This window comes from Siniperca chuatsi, linkage group LG10 (genome assembly GCF_020085105.1).
Source record: "Siniperca chuatsi isolate FFG_IHB_CAS linkage group LG10, ASM2008510v1, whole genome shotgun sequence".
NCBI lineage: Eukaryota > Metazoa > Chordata > Actinopteri > Centrarchiformes > Sinipercidae > Siniperca > Siniperca chuatsi.
In genome coordinates, this window is record NC_058051.1 from 23120145 (window position 1) to 23141999 (window position 21855).

Below are 21855 nucleotides of genomic sequence, written 5' to 3' on the forward strand. Positions count from 1 at the left end.
CCACATATGTCATTTCAAAGTGTGTGAAAAGAAAAATGCAGATAAACTTAGAAACTTAGGAAGTTGTTTGTAAAACAGTGTAGGAGTCTGTAGGTCCTCACCCTGATCTGAGACAAACGAGGAGGCTTGACTGGAGGTTCTTCGTAGGGCCTCTCCGCTAAGGACGCAATGATGCGTTTCCTGTGACCAAGTAGGGAGATCTTTAGCACCTGGAGGAAAGCAGAAATTATCTGGTGAACATGTGGGGCAGCACTTGAGGAATAACTCTCACTAAAGTATCTTTGTTTTACCACTTTTTTTTGTTTCCTTTACATAACCTTACCATATCGATAGGCAGCATACATAACAGGTTGGATGTGCAGGTGTCGAAACAAGTAACTGAATTTGGACTCTCAAAGGTGAGGTATTCACTTCTTTGTCTGGAAACAGCTTCCTCAATATTCACCAAAGTTCTGTGTATTCACCTTCAAAGTACGAGTTTCCTGCCTCCCCAAACTGAAGCTGAAGTAAACTGTCAAACTTTTCCCTTATCCTGAATTTTCCTTAACACACTGTAAAACTAATTTCACCCTCTGATACTCCTCCTAGTCCATGTACGTCACTGTGACTCACATTGACAATCTCCAGTTCCCACAGGTTTTTGACACAGTCCAGAGAGTGGTAGCCGCTGGCCAGGAAGTTGTGTAAGTACTCTTGCAGGCCCAGATTCTCCAGCCAAGAGGACAGGGAGCTGCTGCCGTCACAGCCCAGCGCTTTCACCTGTAGGAGAAGCCTTAATCATTCACTGATGTTTGAGGGCTTCGGAGCAATGTCTGGGCCTATATGGTGTCTTTTAAACCAATTAACCTGTCTGACTGTTTGAAGGAACTTGCTACAATAACCCCATACATGTGTATTCGTACATGACTAGAAGGAAGTAACAGACTATAGTTTAGATTTACACTACTGCAGTGGTGAAAGAAGTAGTCAGATCTTTTACTTAAGTACCAATACAAATACAACAATGTGACAAAACTCCCAGTAAAAGTCCTGCATTCAAGTAGAAGTACATAAGTATTAACACCTAAATATACTTATAGTATCAAAAGTAAAAGTACTCATTCTGCAGGAAGATGGGCCCCATAACTGATATGTTATTATATATTACATTATTAGATTGTTAATACTGATGCAAATGTGTAAGTAGCATTTTATTGTTGTGGCTGATCAAGGTGGAGCTAGTGTATCTACTTTGTATACAGTTTGGTAGTTTAGTCCAGTGTTTCCCAACCTAGGGGTCGGACCCCCTCCAAAGGGCCACAAGATAAATCTGGGGGGTCGTGAGATGATTAATGGGAGAGAAAAAATACGAAAAAACAAAGTTCTGCTACACAAATTTATATTCATATTTTGGACTTTTATCTTTATTGTGATATATTGGGTAATCTTAGTTTCTTGGGCCTCATAGAACAGAAAAAGTTAGTGTTTGGTGGAACTGTTAACAACTAATACACATCTGAAATGTGACACAAGTCCCCAACTACATGATGTTTTTTTGTAAGGAGTTAACAAGCAAAAGAGGTTAGAAACTATTGGTTTAATCTTTTAACAAAGCATCGTATTATAAAAACTTATATTATATTAACTTATATTTTTTTATGTTAGATCTTAATATGAAAAGTAACTATATCTATTTGATAAATAGTAGTGGAGTAACAAGTACAATATTTCCTTCTGAAATGTAGTGGAGTCAAAGTGTAAAGTAGTGTAAAATGGAAACACTTAAGTAAAGTACAAGTACCTCAAAAATGTACTTAAGCACAGTACATGGGTAAACGTACTCAGTTACTTTCCACCACTGCACTACTGCCTTGGTATTAAGAGGAGATTAGCACCTTGTGATCTAACATCAGATGCAATGCGAGACATCGAATCAGGTCATACTATGCTGAGATTAGTACTGAAGTAGCAATCAATGATTTGTCACCTTGGGTAACGAACGTGCTGCATGCAGGATCTTCTTTCTGTGGCTTGGGTCTGTGATCCCAATCTCTCTCAAGTCCTGGTCCTCCATTACATTGCTCCCCTAAAGAACAAAAAACAAAAAAACAGTTAACAGTTAATGAATTCATAATAATAATTCTATTTCTAAAGGCTATCACTCAAGTAAATGCTCATAACTGTGCGGTACATGCAAGAGAACACAAATCAAGTGATGAATTTCAGATAAAATGTGTTGCAACATGTAAAAATCTGAATTAATCTGAATAAAACTTTATATACGCTACGTTCAAATCATCTATGAAAATCTAAAACACAGACTGTTTGGTTCAAATGTTACATCTAGATTAGAAGAGCCTATGCTGCAGGGTAAGTATTGACCACAAATAATGGTACCATTGCAGAAAAAAGGTCAATTACTCCTGAGTGAGATCTTCAAACTCCTCACTAGGACCCAACCTACTAACCATAGTAAGGGGGCCACATCAATAACCCCTTAAATGAGATGTAAGTGTATGGGGGAGGGGATTGACAGGGATGTGTGTGAATGATGGCCAAACCCGTCTTTTGTTACACACAGTACCACCTTTGGGACTGTGTGGCAGGTAATGGATAATGGAGATAGGAGCGATAAATCAATGTCAGAACTGCAGAGTGGTCAGCGATATGAGATGGAGGGGTAGAATACTAGTGCATCGATAGTTGACTCTAACTAATGGCTGCAGGGATAATAAAATCAAAACACCCTGATGGGCAAAAGGAAGCGTCCTGTTAACTGATGTAACGGTCTGACAGTCAAAGTAAATGAGTTATTACAAAGAATTACTACTCAGGTGACCAGTAAGAAGTCAGTAAGAGCTCCAAGTCCATCTTATTGACTGTAGAACATTGAGCCTTAAAGACGGGGTCAGCAACAAAATGTGTTAAAGTATCATGATGCTCCATGGGAGCTACTGCCTCAGGAACAAATTGTGACGGCTCAGGGCACATGTGGCTGACTCTTCAATATGAACCTCAAGCTAAGCCTATGGTGCTCACCTCTGCAAACACACACACACACACAGCCTGTTTTTCATGCAGACGCTGTAGATGAAAACAAGGGGTGGAAAGCATGAGCAGAGGGGAGGAGCGAGCCTGTCAGTGAGAGTATAAACTGCAGAGTAATCTGCATAATGCTGCTCGTAGAATCACAATGTTATCATCAACAATTTTGCTGAGTAAGCCACTGATATACAGTACAATGATACAACATTCAGAGTGCTAAATGTGTATGTAATATGAGCAGTTTGGTTAAGAGTTTGAATGTAAGAAAGAAAGTAAGAGATAGAGAGAAAGAAGAACACAAAGATGGGCAGGAAAAAGGACAGAAATACAGACAGAATGAGAGACAGAGAGACAAAAAGACAGACAGAGAGACAGACAGAAATAAATAATGACACATACAGCCAGAAACTAAGAGACAGAAAGACAAAAAGATAGACAGAGCAGAAGGAAGACAGAGAAAAAGGAAGACAGACATACAGAGAAAGAGACAGAGAGACAGACAGAAAGAAAAAGGGACAAGAGGAAGTTAAGAAAAGTTAAGAGTAAAATGAGTGCATGGCTATGGTGAAACACGGCCTTAGAGCTCATATTGAGCACAAGACATCATGACGCAACTCTTTTGCTTCTTTAATACCTCGCACTAAACTGACAGCTTAAAGCCCATTATCTCTGAGCAGCAACACGCTGATCGCTGCCTCTCCAGCTGAGGATTGAAACTATTTGGAGAGCTGGATGGATATTAGCACTTTCACAGTGCATGGATCATTGCATTACTGTCCCACTGGAGATTAACTGATAAATGGCTCTGTGGGGGGAAATACAGCTGTAACAGACTGAATCTCCAGTCTTTGCTCCCATTTCCTAGGTTGTTTTCCGCACTTTTCACTGTTCAGTAGATGTGTTTTAATCTAGTGTTTTAATGCAGCTATTTTGTTTCTTGTGTTTTTCCTGTGTATTTTTGGTTACCCTGCTTTATGCCTTGTTGCAGCTAAACTTTTCTGTTTATTGAACTTTATAGAATTTTAAGATGCAGTTTATGATATCCATCACTGAGATAAGCACAGGAAACAACCAATTTAAATGGTTTTCACTGCAGATATTGCAGCTTGTCAAAATGTTTGTTGTGAAAAAGCTAATTATGTTATCAGAACAAAATGTATGTTATGAAAAAGGCCTATTGGGCCATGTGGGTTCATTCATTAATCAACTAGCCTATTCACTAACAATCAATCACAACTATTTTAATAATTGATTAACTGTTTAAGGCATTTGTCAAGCAAAAAATGCAAAAGATCTGCTAACTGCAGCCTTAACTGACATAGCTAGACAATCCACATTAGATCGGAAAAGATTAGCTTATTAATCCACTACTTGATCGACAGAAAATTGATCTGCAACTATTTTTATAACCGATTAATCGCTTCAGTCATTTTTTTTTAAGCAAAAATGCCCAACATTGTCTGCTTTCTGCTTCTCAAATGTGAGGATTTGCTGCTTTTATTTGTCATACATGATAGTAAACTGAATATATTTGGACTGTTGGCCTGGACAAAACAAATAATTTGAAGATATCACCTTGAGCTCTGGAAAATTATAATGAATTTAACAATCAAGAAAATAATCGGTAGATTAATTGATGATGGAAATGATTGTTAATTGCAGCCCTAATCCACATTTTCCTACCTGAACCAAACCCTACCGAATACAAGGACTGTATATAGACTTCGAACCCTTAGAAGGTGAAAGATGCTTGAAAGGGATTATCTATTCTTTGAAAGGTAGCTGAGTTGATGAAACTCCCCTCTCCCGCAACATAAATATTACATTCACCTCTGCTATATCTTGATAAACCATTTATCCCCACACAGAGACTTTGAAAACACAACACTGTGTGTGACTTGAGAGACGTGGTGGCGACAATTCTGACTAATGTGGTTCCACTTTTCCCCTCACCACAGGCTAGGCAGGTCTGAAGGTGAGAATACATTAGTTGAGAGAAAGCTTACATCAGCACAACATGGGTGAAAAGAATACATCTAGAGTAGTGTAAGCTAGGTGGTTTTGTGTATGTGCGGCCCCATCCATCTCTGCTTTCCCCTGTCCTCTCATTAAAATGCTGCTCTCTCCTCTGCCTATCCAGAGAACAGCTACAGCAGTCCCTCTGGTTTAAAAGCACTCTGAATTCAGGCCAGGGGCTCGAGGGCACGGATCACTCGTCCCAGCCTTCTAAAGGACAGCTAACCAACAGCACTGAAAATCATAGTTTGTCCAGCTAAACAGGCTGTCATAAGATCACACGGGCCTGTGAAAAAAAAAGGCTACGAGGAAACTGTGACAGCATGTGCAAAGATAATAAGTAAATGTTTTTAAATGAACCATGCATTCCATCTAATTCTTGCACAAATGTTTTTCACACGGGTAAATGGACAATACATCACCACCATTACCCCAACAGAAAAATCAATTAATCCATTACCGATCCTTGAGCTTCTAATGCATGAAGCCATTACTGAATTTCCAATTTGTCTGCAGGCTTTGGTGGCACAGACTCTTTCCAACATAATTGCTTTGCATTTATTTAATGCCAGAAAATAACAATGAGGATGAGAAAAAAGGGCGAGAGTTATAAGAAAGGTGACACAGTTGAATTGCTGTTGCGTGTTCTGATGTTTCTCTCACCTTAATGCAACTTTTAGATTGAAACAAAGTCTTTCTTTAGAAGTTATTATTATCCAGAGTCACCTCCACTGACTTGAAACTTAAAGTAAACAACAAAATAAATTTGTTCTTCTCCAGCCGGCTCCATGAATGCTAGCTTCAAACAAAGTGATGTCCCTGCAGAAGTGCATCGCTGACACAGTTGCCTCGAATACAAACTAATTTGGAGCTCTGTTGGCTGACCCTGTCACAGCTGACGACACAGCCACCAGACGCCATGCTCAGAAGTAGAGCCGTTATGTTTCAACAAGCATTACTTGTCAGTACCAGAGAGGGCTGGAGAACTGCGTGGCCACGCAAAGCTTGTTTCATTGGGAAATTTGCTCCAGGAGTCGATAAAAAGCATCTAATTGGTGCCAGAAGAGGCTTGTCTCTGCTTCGGTGCTTGAACACAATACAATCACTGCTGTTATTGATCCACTTCTAGAGCGAGCCTGCAGGGTAGACAGAGATCACAGCGGTCTGACTGGCAGAGTAAACACTGTTTAATTAGTGATCTCACTCTACATTGGCTACAGCTGACATGCTGTTTCTCAGCCATTGTTTTTTAATGCATTTCATACCCACGGGAAGTTTAAAAGAAGCCTACAGATCATTTTAGAGAGATTGGTACAGTGTGCTGCTCAGTTGATATTAAATTTTTTCCATTTGACAATGAAAAAGATATCTGTCTGCACATGAATTTGACTTCTTGACTTGACTTGAGATATCATGGCAGTGTTATATTCTTAAGTAGATTAGTCAGCCATGATTCTCTAGCAATGGTACATATCTGTAATATCTAGGTGTATGCATGAGTTTGTGTGTTATTTAGAGTTGGTTATTACAAGAAAGGATTTGTTCCAAACAAATACAGATCTACCGGCATCAATCTGTATGTAGTGGTCAATATTAAATAAATAGGGATTGTGAAATATTATAAAATTATAATATTTATAATAATAATATAAATTATTATATGAATAAATAAAGAAAAAATATATAAATGAACCAATAAATTGTGAAATAATTTAGAAAATCATTAAAACTCAACGTCATTATTATGAAATGTTATGTTATCACTGTTATTTCCATAATAACAGAGTTTTATTGGAGTTTTGTTGAAGAAATATAGATACAGAATATAATCAAATAAAAATGATAATAATAATGCTTAGAATTTTCCTAAACTATTTTTCCAAATCACTGGTTCATTTATACATCTTACACAAATTATTAAGCAATAACGTATTTCCTAATTCCATATTTATTTAATACTGAACATTTTGGGGCTCCATAAATCTGTGCCTCAAGGCTCATACTACTAATAAAATTTGACCAAAAATCTCTTTCTGGTAACACAGCCAACAGTGAAACAAGGCCTGCTCCTGTCCTATCCACTCTAATGCACAAGAGCATATTGAACACAATTAGAAAAATTTAGCAAAGACAAGGTGACTCAGAGAGTAATTTGCATGTCCAAATAAGACCAAACTGTGATTCTTAAAGGGTCAACATTTACTGAGGGAAGGACATGCTGTTTTAAAGGTTACAGCTTTTTTCTAAATCCTCTAGCGATTTCAGGAAGCCAGGTGGTCTGTAAGCCGTGTTTAAAGATAGAAAAATTGCCAGCCCCTGCTTTGAAAAAAAAAGAGGACTCAGGGATGAGGAAGTAGAGTGTGAAAGACTAAAAGGCAGTAGGGAGATTAAACCCAGAGAGCAACTTCAGAGGCTTCCACACAGAATTAAACATGGGTGTTGATGACACCGAAAGAGGAGGAAAGAGGCAGATATGGAGGAATGCTCTATTCACAGGTTATGTAAAGTTGATTAAAGATTAGTCATGGTTTGTATCATTGTATACTGACATCAGTCAGACACAGTTCGCTCCTATGGCTATAAGATAAGTCCATGCTATACAAGAGCACAAAACATTCATATTTATTTTGGTATTCAGGAGGGTAATGTTTCTAGCTTCATAACGCTATCCATAACAGTAAAACATTGTTGTCGATATTAAGGAATAGTCTAATTAACACACCTTAAATAACAAAAAACAACAATCAAAACGTACCTTCATTTGGCAAGACATAAACATGGACGACAGTATTGTCAGGGGCATAAATTCTCTCCAAACCAGGAAAGATAAAACAGGACTATATGTAACTCCTTCACTACTGGAATCACTGAGAGAACAGTGGCTCATATTAGGTTGCATGAAGCTGCATTTGTCAACCAGCCTACTGTATAGACTGTACACTGTATTCTATTCATTTCACTGTGGGTCTGGATTTAGTTTGTGATTGCTGTTGTCATGCTTTTTGAGGTAGCTGCTCTTGATTCAATAATTTCTAATTTGCTCGTGTAGTCTGTGGAGATTTAAACATTGGTTTCACCCCGGGCAAACATTTTTTCTTTCCAGGCAGACGGAAAACATGTGTCGGATCATGAAAATACCTTTGAAGATACAACCTGCTGCTGGTTAACAGACAGGTAAAACTTTTTTTTTTTTTTTTAGATTTTTCCCCTAAGGTTTGTGTAAGTAACATTATGTTACCAAAACATAGAGTGCTGAGGTCACAAATGTGGCTACTGTATGTTTGACATTGCCAACTACACAGGTGACTCATTAAACTGAATGTTAATTTGCAGTTATGAACACTTGAACACACAGTTTGCAAAGCAACACAAGACCACAGATTTGTCAAGAGGCCAAACGTGACGTCTGGGTGTCTGGCTTCCAGGAGCACTAGTCATAAAAAGAAGAAAGGAAGATAACTTTACAGTCAATGTGCACAGGCAATTGAATTTAGCATGTCCTGTTCACATTTACACATGCAGAGTCCCTTCACATACTGTATGCATGTCTTTAGACCGATCTCACTTCAGGGACAAAACGTGGTCCAACTTCTTATTCAGTATTGAGTTGAATACTGTGGCTCACATACTATCTTTTCTTTTCTATCTTTTTAAGATTGTTTCTTTTGTGTTGTATAAACCTTGGAAGCTAAGCCTGGAAAAGGCAGCAAGGTTGACTATTTAATTAGTACTTACTCTGAATTCTCCAGTATTACATAGTAAATGTCAGGGATTTATAATTTGTTTTGTAGACAATTAAGGAAGTTGTTCAAGTTAGTTTTCCTTTGTTTTGGAGTTTAAATAAAAAGGTTTGAAAATGTATATGCAGCACTCTGGATCTGGTTTGTATGAATTTGTGGTGTTTTGTACCATGTAGGGTTGGCATTCATATTATTGTACATGTGAATGTTGCTGAGAGTTGTCTGTCTGCCTGTATGTACATTCATGTTTTCTCACCAAACACGTGATCAGGGAAATCAGATCAAGTGTGGTGTTTGGTTGGGATGAAAACCAGCAAACACATGGCTCCTCATGTGCTCAAGAGAAGGTGTATGATAGGTCTGATGGAGGAGGAAAGAGTTTTCATTTTGCCACATAAGATGACTGTCTTCATTTCTAACATGCCCACTGGCTCAGCCTACCAGCTGGGTCCCTCATTCTCTCCTCCATCAGTCCTCATTACTGACAAAAGCAACAGAGCCAACTCATAGTGGCGTCGCACACTGTGAGCTCTATAAACTTGTCAGCTTGGCAACAGCATCCCATTGCTCACTGAGACGCTTCTCCATTCTGGCTGGGCATCAGCTGCTTCTCAGGCAGCAGACCCACTGTCTGTAAGTGAGAAGCCACGACTGCAGCCTCCTGTGCTGGAGACAGACTGTCTGGGAGCCTGAGAGTGCATCATAAACCTGATTCAACATGCTACCAGGCGTAATATCAAAGTTGCTGTAAACAATATATTTGACAGCACAGATCAAACTGCATATTGTCTAGTTGAATGGACGTGTAAATCTAGCAAACATCAATGAATGCTCTGCCTAAGAGCCTGTCACAAGAACGAGAGGAAAGGTTCTGTCATTGAATCCAATTGTGAATATTGTGAATTTGACTGTATAAAGCATGTGATGTTAGGTGTGATATTGAATTATGTGCTGAATCAACACAGAATAAATGCTTCCTGTAATAAAATCTTGTAGCTGCAGAAAAAACAAGTCAGACTCATGACAAAGTTGGAGGGGTCGTTACAGGATTTCAGCTAATTGAACTTCAGATGAAGCTAATGGGATCATCTCACTGCTAATGGAGGGTGGCATCAATTGGATTAATGCACAAAGACACAAACTGGAGTTAAGTAGGAGAAAGCGGTGAAAGACAACAGTGAAGAGCATTAAGGTCAATTAAGGTCAATTTGGACATAATATAAAAGTAGTGATGAACTCACCATGTAGTGCAGGTCGTCGAAACCGTTCAGGAGTAGTTTGCTCTCATACTGCGGCAGCCCCACGTGCTCCAGCCAGTCTCCCACAGGCTGGTCCAGCAGCCGGCCTGCAGCACCTGCTGACAGGGGAAAGCGCTTCAGGAGGGAGAAACCTTTCAGCCGGTAGCAGCGGCACTCTGAGGATGAGACATGGCATTGCCACATCATTCTCGGCCAGCAGAGCCGAGCGCACCAGCAACAGGAAGGCGGAGGAGACAGTGTCTTCTGTGGGCAGGGCGTCAGCTCCCGCAGGGCAGCGGGGGCCGAACCACAGTCACCCAAGTTGGATTAAAGTACCCCTGATCTCAGGGGTGAAGGTGATTATAAAAAGGGATATGAGCTGGTGGACTACCAGCTAATATCCTCAAAATTCCTAGGTATGATAGTCAAGCAGGAACATACCAAAAACACATTTACAATATACAAGACACTGCCTCACTTAACTGTTGCAAAGGTAACAAAACATTTCATATCCAACTTGGAAAAAAGTCAAAATGTTCCATTGCAGGAGGTAGAATTTTCTTTCTAAAAATAAAAGCTTGCAGCTGATTTAATTCACCTCCAGTTTTGTAACAAAGAGAAACTCATGGGGGTCAGAGAAAAAAGCAACTTTTCCAGGGACGGTATGTGGAAAGTTCTTTGGAAACTCGTAGTCAAGAAGCAGGACACAGTTAATTACCAAACAGGCTCATCCCTAATTCACCCAACCTACTCAGCATATAATCCACCACGCACAGTCCAGACAGGAATCTACCTAAGAACGTGACGGCATTCACATGGAAAGCGGAAGGACAAACAAAAACCTGCGACACGACTGTCATGAGCTGAGACTGATTGAAAGAAAAAGCTACACTGACGGCTGTCAGCAGCCTGAGCCGAGAGTAGCCTAACCTGTACAAGGACAGATGACTGCTACTACTCCTGTGAACACATTACTGGTATGTTTAAACTCACTTTCAAAGCAAAAAACACATATTTTCTACCATGAGAATAATTTATTACACACTTAAATTTGGTGTAGTTACCTTTAACTCGCCATCTGATAACTGCATCTCAACCACAGTTAAAAGTTAACAGAGTAAATCATTTTCCCGCTCATAGGAAAGAGTTACATATCACCAAGATGTTTTTTCCCTTCTGCAGGATAACAACACATACAAAAAGCTGACAACTTACAACAACAACAAACAGATATCATAACCGTAAATAAAATGTATGTGGAAAAATGCACATTTTAAAGCTTATTTTTTCCCTTTGTCATTCCTCTCATCATCTATTCAACCTGGTGCAAAACCAATCCTGTTTTAGAGGAGATTCCCACGTCATAAATCCCATTTTGGTCCCTCCAGAAGCTTGGAAATGTGTCAAGGGGAAAAAAATCCAGTCAAGGATCCAATCAGCTACTTCAAAGAACACTTTAGTAATAGCTACCCCCCAGAATGAACTCCTCTGCAGACAAGAGAGTGCTAAAACTGACTCTCCTCAGTCCAGCAGCAGCCACTAGCAAACCTCTATAGTCCACTCGGACAACCTAATCCTACAGATGCCAAGGTGGTGTCCTTCTATTGTCCTGGTTGTTCACAATTCTGCTGCCTGCAATTCCTCTCTCCTCCCTTACTCTCTCTCTCTCTCTCTCTCTCCCCTCATTGCATGCGCTTCTCCACTCCTTCCTCCCTCCCTCTCTCTCTCCCTCTCTCTCTCTGAAACACTGCAGGTGGCTGCTCTTTGTCAGCACGAGCTACCGCTTCAGCTACAGACCTCCCACCCCTCATTACTTGCATTGGTGCTTGAGTTTCTGCAGCTTCTGTATATCAGTCTTTTCTTTTCTCACACTCGTTAGGTTTCCTCTACCATCTCCTTCCCTGATGTAGTCAGTCAATCAGTCGAGGGGAGAAAAGTACAAGAGACTGCAGGCACAGAGCCAGCTAGAGACATCACTGCACTCCAGTCAACACTGAGAGGAGGCAAACACTGGACTGAATCAGAGAGGGGATTTAAAAGTGATGCGGCTTCTCATATCTCCAGCGAGTCTCTTGATGGCCGCCTGACAGCATCTTCATTGAGAGGCAGCTGTGGGCATGGTGGCTATATGATTGAGGCTCACATACACAAGAGGAGTGGATTCAGACTTGGACCATGTTCAGACTAGACAGATACAGCTAGTGATGGAGCGCTAACTACGTTACTGCAGTGGTCTCAGCTTTCCTCAAGTCCACAAAGCAAAATGAGCTCATCCCCTGACATGCGTGCTGGTTAATATTTAAACAGCTCAATCCAGTGCAGGGCATAATAAACAAGAGGGCTAAAATAAGAACACAGAAAACTTTGTGCAAAGGCACAGTGGGTCCGCTGCATTGCTTCACTAAATTAAAATGTGTTAGGCAAAGTATAAACTAGAGGTAACTGTTGAATAACGTGAAAGCTGAAGGGAAGGAGTCGATTGTTCTGGTTTACTGCTACAGTCCCCGGGCACCATCCATCAACCCTGACGACAGGCTTATGAAAAGTCTAAAGAATAACAGCAGAGCAGGTACAGAATCCTTAACACAAAGATATACAGAGTGGAAAGCGAGATCTAATAACGTGTCTCTCAGGCACTTTGGTCTTCAAAATAAAAATACACCTGTTACCTTCCAAGGTAGGTTTAGAGTTACTTAAAAACAAGCTGCTTTGTGTCACACACGAGAGCAACCACTGCCTTTAAATAACAAAAGCTAGTCAAAAGCATTGTCTTACCTTTCTCTGTAGGTGCTAATGTCGATTCCTCTCATCTGCTCTATTAAAACAGATCAACTATCTACCCGCATTATACTTTTCTACCCAACTCTGTTGTTAAATGAATCACAATTTATTTTCTGGTGCCTCCTTCATTGACCATGTCTCCCAGGCACCCGTTAGATTTCCCTTAAGGGCACTGATACGGATGATTACAAAGCAAATCCAAGCACGCATGGTGTATAGTACAGAGCATGGGTCCGCAACAAGACCAGGAAGGCAACCATTGTCAAAGATGTTCCCGTGACAATAAACCCATGCACAACATGCACAAAAGCAGATTAAAGGTTTTGAGGTAATGCAGGCAAAGAAATACATTGTAAATCTGTCCACTGAAATCTCTGACTACAGCCAAATGGGTAAATTAGGGTTTTTACATTCAAACCTGGAGGGCTCGCAGTAAGATTCATAAGAGATTAATAATGCAGCAGTGGTGAAATATATTACAGAGGTGACTAAAAACAGATAAAAATCAGCACTGAGAGCTAAAGAAAAACGGCCAAGTTTTTTTCTGTTCTCAAAATTGCAGCTTTCATCGATAATTAATTTTTGAATTTGAAATAACACTCAATTTCTAGGTGTTGAACCTAATTAACAATTAACCTAATTAATTAATAACATAATTAACAGCATGAAAGGGCAATAATGAGCATACTCTACCTGGTGTAGCATATTGCTGATCTCTGGAAAAATCGATGCCAGCACCAATCAGTGTCATGATCTTCTCGATCTGAGGACAGGAACAGAAGAGAGAGATAAGAACCTGGAGGAGCCATCGTAGTTTAGCCTCCACCTCTCACCCGCAAAAACACAGAGAAATGCCCCCATGCTTTAAACAATACACCATGAAATGTTACAGTCACCCTGCAAATGCAAATGACAGCATTGAAGGGCATCTTAAGCAACTGCACCATGGTTGATTGCCTTTACATCTCATTTATGGCCACAGCATTATAGTCATTTCTATTGGCTCTTGGGTGCAGATAGCAGTGTCTAGTCTGCTGCCTGCAGCCAAAACAATACTAATCTACACAGACATCCCTGTCTCACAATCTGATGTAAATGATCACAAAGAAAAAGTCTGTTGATTTATGCTTTTCATATATTAGCTCTATACTATATAAAGCTCTAAGAGTAAATACTTTGTAGCTAAATTAAACTGTTGTGCCATAATGTTTGCTCCAATAACACTTACAACAATTACCTGTTGTTTCAAGGCAACTCTTAAAGCACAGAAGTTAAATATGCAGAGAGCCTGAGAATAAAGAGCAATAACTAAAACTGAAAACATGCTCAGATTCCCATGTTTTCTTGCATAAATTCGTGCATCTCTACAGAATGACATTACTAGGGTGTTGTCTCCAAGCATAGTCACTGATATCCACGTGTCATACACATGTGGACACACAATCAGAATACTGGAATTTCCTTCAAATGCATTCATAAGGGCACTGAAGCAGCAGTGGGCCATTGAGCTGCAATGTTAGACCTATCACAGCACAGAAACATGGCTCTCCCTTTCAACCAATCCAGAGTATGCATGGGCACTGGGAGCACAGAAAATGAAAAGGTAGAGGCTGACAGTGCTGCTGTCACACCTGCCAGGTGCTGTCACTCCAACTCTAGCTATCTTCATTTTGCCTTTTTGGAAATATTTTATCTGAAAGAGATTGTCTTGCCACTGGCTACAGAGTACTGGCTGCTCTAAAAGCCTCCAGACAGGTTATATTTCCCCATTAGAATAATTATATAAGGCAATAAAGTGCCATCAGGAGACTAAAGTCTACATTTGTTAGGTTCTCATCATCAATCTGTACGTGGATGATTAGCAGGGAAGTGGTACGTAATTGGAAGAGAAATGTCGGTCAGAGGAGCAGAGACAGAAATCTAGCTTCGAAGAATGATGCATCTATTTAAATGTGCTGCTGTCAGACTGGATAGTTAATAGTAAATTAAAGTTTCTAGGCTTCCTTAGAAGAAGAAATGAATAATCACTGAGATTATATCATTCCAAAAGGGTTAATGAAACCTGAAAGGATCCCATCTACCTCTACAAAGAATGCCCAAAAGAGGACAGACCCAAACACCCAGGACCAGGAGATATTTATATGAAGGTGGACGTCTTACGCTGTCAAAGGAATTAGATCTTCGTTGTTTTGTGGCGGGAGAAGTCGTCGGTTTCTGCTAAGAGAAAATTCAGGGTTTTGTTTTGATGTCTTTCCGTGCACCTACCTACACTGTTCTTTGGTAAGGGGATTTAATCATCCTGTATATATATCCCCTACACAGTTGGTACAGAAAACATTTAGCTGAATGTAACTGAAACACAATTTCAAATGGAAGACTGTACATGTCTAGTGCATAAGCATTGTATTTGTAATGATTAAATCACTGAAGAATCAGTAGGGTGGAAGAGGAATTTATCAGGGAAACTGAAGATTACACAGCCCTGCAGTATGTAGTACCCTACAGCCTTCTCTGTTATTTTCATGTTCAACATTAATCCTCAGCACCTCAGAGGAAAAAACCCTAATTTCTAGGAAGGAAAGGGGGAAACGAGAGGTGTGAGACAAAGGACAGTGGGATGATCACATTATTTTAGTTATCCATCTCCACAATGTTACTGCTTCATACTGTTGATTAGAATACTGCATATTGACCAGATGATAGATTAGTCACACAAGCTTGACAAATAACCTCCATCTATCAGCACCACATGTCCACTACATCAGTCATTAAACAGGAATGTTGATGGTGAATTGGCAGCATTTCTCCTACCTGAGCAAAGCCCCAGATGAGTCAGCAAAAACAGGTGGGCTACTGTTTGTACAAGAGTGTCTTTGCATGCGTCAGGGGTTTTATCGTGCTTTAGAGACAAAACCGGACTTAACCAAACAGAAAATATTCTCCACATACTTCTTCTCCAAGGCGGTGCTCAACAAAAAATAACAAGTATTAGCATTTCCTATTGCAGATGCAGATAATCACACATAAAGTAAGCACAAGATGTTCTTGTATCATGTAGTATCATGAGTTTTTCCAGACTTGTATACTCTCACTGTACTAATACCAGGCAGATTTAGGATCAACAGCTGGACAACAGGGCAGGCTGGGCTTTACTATTTGAGGAATAATGGGTGACACTGAGTGGGTGGTGTCCTTATTTGGGGGGTGTAGGAGGTTACCAGCTTTTGCTTTTTTTCCACCCTCCCCACCGAATTAAAGAAATAGTTCGACATTTTGGGAAATACTTCTTTTTGCATTATTGCAGAGTTAGATGAGAGGATTGATACCACTCTCATGTCTGTTTGGTAAATTTGAAGCTACCACCAGTAGCTGGTTAGCTTAGCACTGTGTCCAAAGGTAATAAAATTTGCCTACCAGCACCTCTAAAGCTCACTAATTAACACGTTTAGATCATCAGATTAAAACAACAAGATAAAACATGTCAATTAGTGAGCTTTAAAAGAGGGACAGAGCCAGGGCAGCTATTTCCCTCTGTTTCCAGTCTTTATGCAACACTAAGCTAGGCTGTCTGCTGACTGTAGGTTCATATTTATCGTACAGAGATGGGTGGTATTGATCTTCTCATTGAATTCTCAACAAGAAAGACAATAAGAAAATGTTGAACTACTCCTTTAAAGCTGCAATAACTGATTTCTTTTGGCCACTTGGGGGCAGCGGAAACAAGTTGTGAACACAACATTGACATATCATCACCTAAGTTGATATATAACTGTTAGCAAACAGTTGCTTTGCTACACATTTAGCATTTACGGAGCAACATTGGCATTCATTTGGAGTTGTGTTTCTAGTCACCTGATGAATGTAAGTCGAATATTCTCCTTTTAGCTCAGTTTTTGGTCTCAACTCCTGAGGGAAATATCTGGCTCTTTAGCTGCTAACTGTTCCACTATGTTCACCAGTAAGTCAACTGTGTCAGTCTGGCTTTTTCACCGAAAACAGGTCACTGCTGCTGTTGAAAACGACGCTATGAGAGCGGTGAGAGTGAACCAAAACAGTAAATATACAGACCAGTCAGCTAAACGATGAGCTGAAACTTGTTATAAAGCTCTGTAAAGCAGATTCAAATGATAAATCTCTGTAGGTTAATCACCAGAGCAACCCTTTTCACACTGTCAGCATTTGATTTTGTTATTATTAAAATATGGATTATAGCCGTTTTAAGAATTCCTGTTTCCAGTGCTAATAATATAAACAGCGTGAATAACAGAACGTCTCTCTTAAGTTACTGCAACGAGGTAGCTGACATTTCTCAAGCAGAGAGGTGAAAGATAAAAAAACTCCAACTGCATCTTCATTGGCTACTGAAAGTGTGTCCTGCTAGAGATCTCTTTTCTCAGATTTGAATGTATTACAAAGTCTCAAGGTGTTGCGTTTACGTTGATCTCATAATAACCTAAGATGTAAAATCACATACATGCAGAGCTGTTGTAGCTCCTGTGATAATGAGGACAGGGCAGTGCTCTTGTCTCATTAAGGGGCCAATGTCTGTACAGAAGGGAGGATAATGCTCCTGTCAGAGGCATCACTCCTCAGCTCCTTATTGTCCCCCTTCTGCTCATTGCAGTGATCTCGCTCAGACATGCAAGTTATTTCTTTAGCTTGCAGGAGACAAGACACACCTATGTACTTTTAAACACTGAAGCAGAAGTTGTAATATTCTGTCCCCCCCATTGCAGCATCTCCAATGACCTCAGGGTACCTTTCTGAATGCCTTCAGCTGCAGTGAATAAGAAGAAAGAAATGGGAATGACTGGTTGCATTTTAAACACTCACACTGCAGGTAAGGTCAGCGTACCAATGTCTCTCATATTAAACACGATGAAGTATGGATGCAAGAACAAAAACACACACAGTTGCATTCAGTCTTGGTGTATCGGCTTCACTTGTCCAGTATAATGGAAAAAGGAATACTAACTCGTCCAATGAGATTTAGAAGCAGCTACCGTGAAAGGCAGGTGTGATATAGTGTTGGAGCTGGGTAAATATATCCTTATCAGGGGACACGGCCCAGTGATTTCCTCAAGGTAAAACACATCCACAACAAGAAAAAGCCTCTGAATTTCATGGTCGAGGACTAAGAAGCTCAGTGCCATGAGAAGTAATTGAGGAGAGAGAGAGGAATGTGTTTTTTGTGCTGCAGGATCGAATCAATACAGAGACCTGAAATGGAGAGGCGCCTATTGTGAGAGGGACTCGCAATGAGCAAAGAGATACAATGAGGAGGGTCAGAAGTCAGCGGCGAGGTGGAGGTCAACAGCTGAAGAGCTAGCAGTGATGAGAGATGGTCAGAGTGAGATTAACAACACATGAACCCATTTATCATGCTTCTCACAGCAGGACTGCTGCTCTAGGATGACTGAACAGAATGACTTGACTGCTATTTTACTGTGATTCGAAAACATGAAGTGTTCTTTCATTATCAGCCTTGAGAATCTCGAACAATACGCAACTAAAGCTCAGAGAGGAGGGTATTGGGAGAACTAAAGGACGCCTGGCAGAGCTTGTTCAGGGTGAAACAAAAGGCTGCTGCAGAGAGAGTGTGCCCAGACCACTGGCCTCAAATTGGCAAGCTGGCACCAAAACAAGGGTTGGATGAAAACTATGGACCATTGAATGGCATCAAGGGGAACACAAGCACACCACCGTCTAAAGCAGGTGCCAACACCTCAATGCCACGGTGGGACAAAGTACTGTCAGCAGTCCCATCAACATCGTCCTGAAATAGCCCAATGTCATGCTTGTGTTTTTAGGAGCAATGTCCCTTCCAGACAACTTCAAATCTTTGCAAACTCATCCCCAAAAGGACATAAAATATCTCTTCCAATAAGTTAAAATAGGTTGAAATCCTTTGTAGAACTTTGGACAGAGGAACACTAAGTATTGACTGCATGTCTCAGCCCCCTGTGGCTCTCCTGTGTTTTCCCCCTGGTGGGGATTAGAGAATAGATTTCCCCTGCTGGTTGCACCAGGCCGTGACACACACCCACAGTTTGGTTTGATCTCAGCAGGTCAAATACATGAGACTACTCCATAACAAAACAGCAAGGCCACTTTTCTCCTCACAGAAAATAAAAGCTACGGCAAATCTGCAATGAGTTCATGAACATGGCAATACAACAAGGCAAAAAAGAACAAAGAAATGCTAAATAGTTAAAAATGCTACAGAGGATTAACTTTTTAAAGAACACACTCAAAAGTAGTAGTAGTAGTAGTAAAGTACATCATGAGGGAGAGGCTTGAGCTTTTCCCCATTCCACTGAGCTATATTTAGTAAATAAAGCAACAAGCTTCAATCAGCGCATACCAATCGAACAGGCTTAACAAGAAATATAATATCCAAAGAAATTCTAGAAAGCATTAATTATTTTCCCATTCAATTCATTCATGGCAGGTAGACAAGATTAATGAGCCTCCAGTGGAGCTGCTGCCTGTAAGGGAATCAATACTCACAAAAGCTGGTTTCATAGTGGCTACTGGATCTGTGGAGTGCGAATCGAAAATGAAGTTAAAAGTGAAATGGGGCTGAGGATGGCGGCCCTGTCCTTCTGTCTATGTCTACAGCTCTCTGTCTCCCTCTCTCTCCTCCCATCTGTGGAGCTCTCAGTTTGCTGGCCCACACAATGTGCCCCCCGGATTGTCATCTTCAGTCTGATCCCAAGGACCAAGACCAACCCGCATTAGCATGCGCTTTACACACCAGCACACACCCCGCACGTAGAGCACAAAACACACACACACTCAGAGCTCCTTAAATGGAGAGATGCATAGGCCAAGACCTCATGCAAGTCAAATCTCCTTGTCTTGAGACCAGTGTATCCAAGGGTGTGTGTAGTTCGTGTGTGTGTGTGTGTGTGTGTGTGTGGGGCGGGGGAATATTTAGCAAAGCAGATTTAAAGAAGAAAAAAATGTTTTTTAAAAAGGGGTGTGTGTATGCGTTAGGGGGTGGGTTTGGGAATGTCCTGGGACCCCTCGGCCCAAATGCTGTCACACAGCTCACTAAAGTATTCTAGAGCAGCCAGCCGTGACTGGCAAGATGGCTGCCACAGCATCTCAGAGAGAGCAACAGCAAAGAAAACACTGTAGATGGAGCAATATGGGCCGAGGAGAGGGCAGAGGGAGAATGAATAGAGACAGGAGTTTTTCAATTTTCAGAGGACACTGCCAACATCATTAAAGAGAGCGCAGGCTTGGTTACGCCCCAATCAAACTTTAACTGCTTTCCCCACACACTCCTCTCTCATTTGCTATGCACTTTATAGCGACAGTGTGAATATTTCCATTTCAAGCAAATGCAGGCTTATTCCCTGAAAGGAAAAGAAGAAGAAAGATCCGGGGCTCTTTTCTTTTGCTTTCAGCACAGAATTCCCAGGCATCTGAATCACTATTCAAGTGAGAAGAAGTCGGCTTCCGAGTTCATTAACATTAACTATGGCTCCTAAATTGGACAAAAGAAATCATGCAATCATTGACATTGCCATAGAAAAGGTGGAGTTACCACTACAACCTGCCAACTGCAGTGGGAATAACATTTTGTATATTGCAGCTTAGGGTTTGTACATTACGAATTCTTTCTAGCTGCCAGTGTGTGAATGTGAGATGTATTGGTCTAGTTGACAGGCTGCTTCACACACAAATACAGTCTATACACAGTCTGACAGGGAGCATGACAAGGAACCTGCACATACATGAGACCCATCAGAGGCAGAGTTCATGGTTAGCAGACTCCTCTGGGGGAGAAACACATTTTATTCTCTACTGACAGGACTGACAACCAGAGCAAAATCATACATTTTCAGGGTCAAATGCATTGTTAGTATTATCCCAAAACAATTTTATTGTGTGGCCGGCAGACTGGAGAGTAAATAAACTGCACTCCCATGGGATGAATGAATAATTAAGGATGAATTGGTATGCTCTTTGCCAGCAGCCTACTTTAGGATTTCAAAGAAGCTTTCAGGCATTCAGAAGAACTTAAATCTGGCCAGTTTACTCAGTAACACACACTAGTATTGTGCATACAGTAAATGAGGCCATTGCCTAAAGTGTATCTCCTTTTCACTGATAAGATCTCTTCTTCTGTTAGGAGCCAATAATACAACCTGTTCTCCGGCCACATGGGAGGGCATGCATGTGCACAAGGACAGCGATACCTTATGTTTTGCCTCCTCCTCTACAGCCTTTTTCTTTTACAACCAGACCACTTCTCAAGCTCAGTCCATTCAGTTCATCTGGTTCAAAAGCACCAGGGGAAGAAAACAGAAGAGCTACAGGATTATTACTGTCTGCTAAGGGCATCGGGGGGAGGAACAGCAATCTCCAATAACCGAGTAATGTCATGCCTGCCTTAATCCTGTCACGCTCTCCGAGGCCACATCCCTCAGATACAGTCTGAGGAGGTGAGGAGTTCATTAAACTGCATAATTATAATGTACAGTGCCCTGCCTGTGACCAGAAATGGGGAATTAAAAGACTCAAAATGTTCCCTTTTATTGACCTTATTATCCAACTGGACCACAATGTTGCAGAGGGATGACAATGTCGCAGGAGCAGTGTCATATTTTTTCTCTATGTCTCTGTGTATCATTATAAGTCAATACCTAAAATACCAAGTGAATTTTCAACTTAGAATAAGAAATAGGTAATAAGTAATATTAAAATAAGAGCACACTTAACGCTTTTGGTACATTTGGAATTTGTTATCATTTGCGATAGAGCTAGACCAATAAATCATCCAGGCCAATATTAGCTTTTTGCAGAAACTAAACTAACGAGAAATTGCAGTACAGAAATGCCCAACTAGATTTGAGGCAATTTAGAGATAGTGTCACAATTCCATAGTTTGTCCACCAGAGAGCACTGACATATTGATTTTTTTTACTGTAAAATGACCCGCTTAGTATGTATCTTGGTCACAATTCTTTTAAAAAACAAGTCTAAGGGATCCGTATCAAGAATTAAGGTTTAAGTTATTTGTTTATGTAAAAGTAAATTAGTAT

At 40.5% G+C, this 21855-nt stretch overlaps 1 protein-coding gene across 22 annotated transcripts in view; it reads right to left on the minus strand.

Moving 5' to 3' along the window:
- Positions 1 to 21855, minus strand: part of LOC122883167 (ankyrin repeat and SAM domain-containing protein 1A-like) — a 65957-nt gene that overhangs the window by 8419 nt on the left and 35683 nt on the right. For 13 of the 22 annotated variants that reach the window (XM_044211474.1, XM_044211480.1, XM_044211478.1 and 10 more), the window contains 6 exons: positions 14960 to 15016; positions 13493 to 13562; positions 10022 to 10137; positions 1967 to 2065; positions 613 to 759; positions 102 to 209 (listed from right to left, as the gene is read on the minus strand). In XM_044211474.1, coding sequence (XP_044067409.1) covers positions 102 to 209; positions 613 to 759; positions 1967 to 2065; positions 10022 to 10137; positions 13493 to 13562; positions 14960 to 15016 — 597 coding nt within the window. The remainder of the gene's footprint in view (positions 1 to 101; positions 210 to 612; positions 760 to 1966; positions 2066 to 10021; positions 10138 to 13492; positions 13563 to 14959; positions 15017 to 21855) is intronic. The other 9 variants (XM_044211475.1, XM_044211493.1, XM_044211495.1 and 6 more) reach the window with 6 other exon arrangements.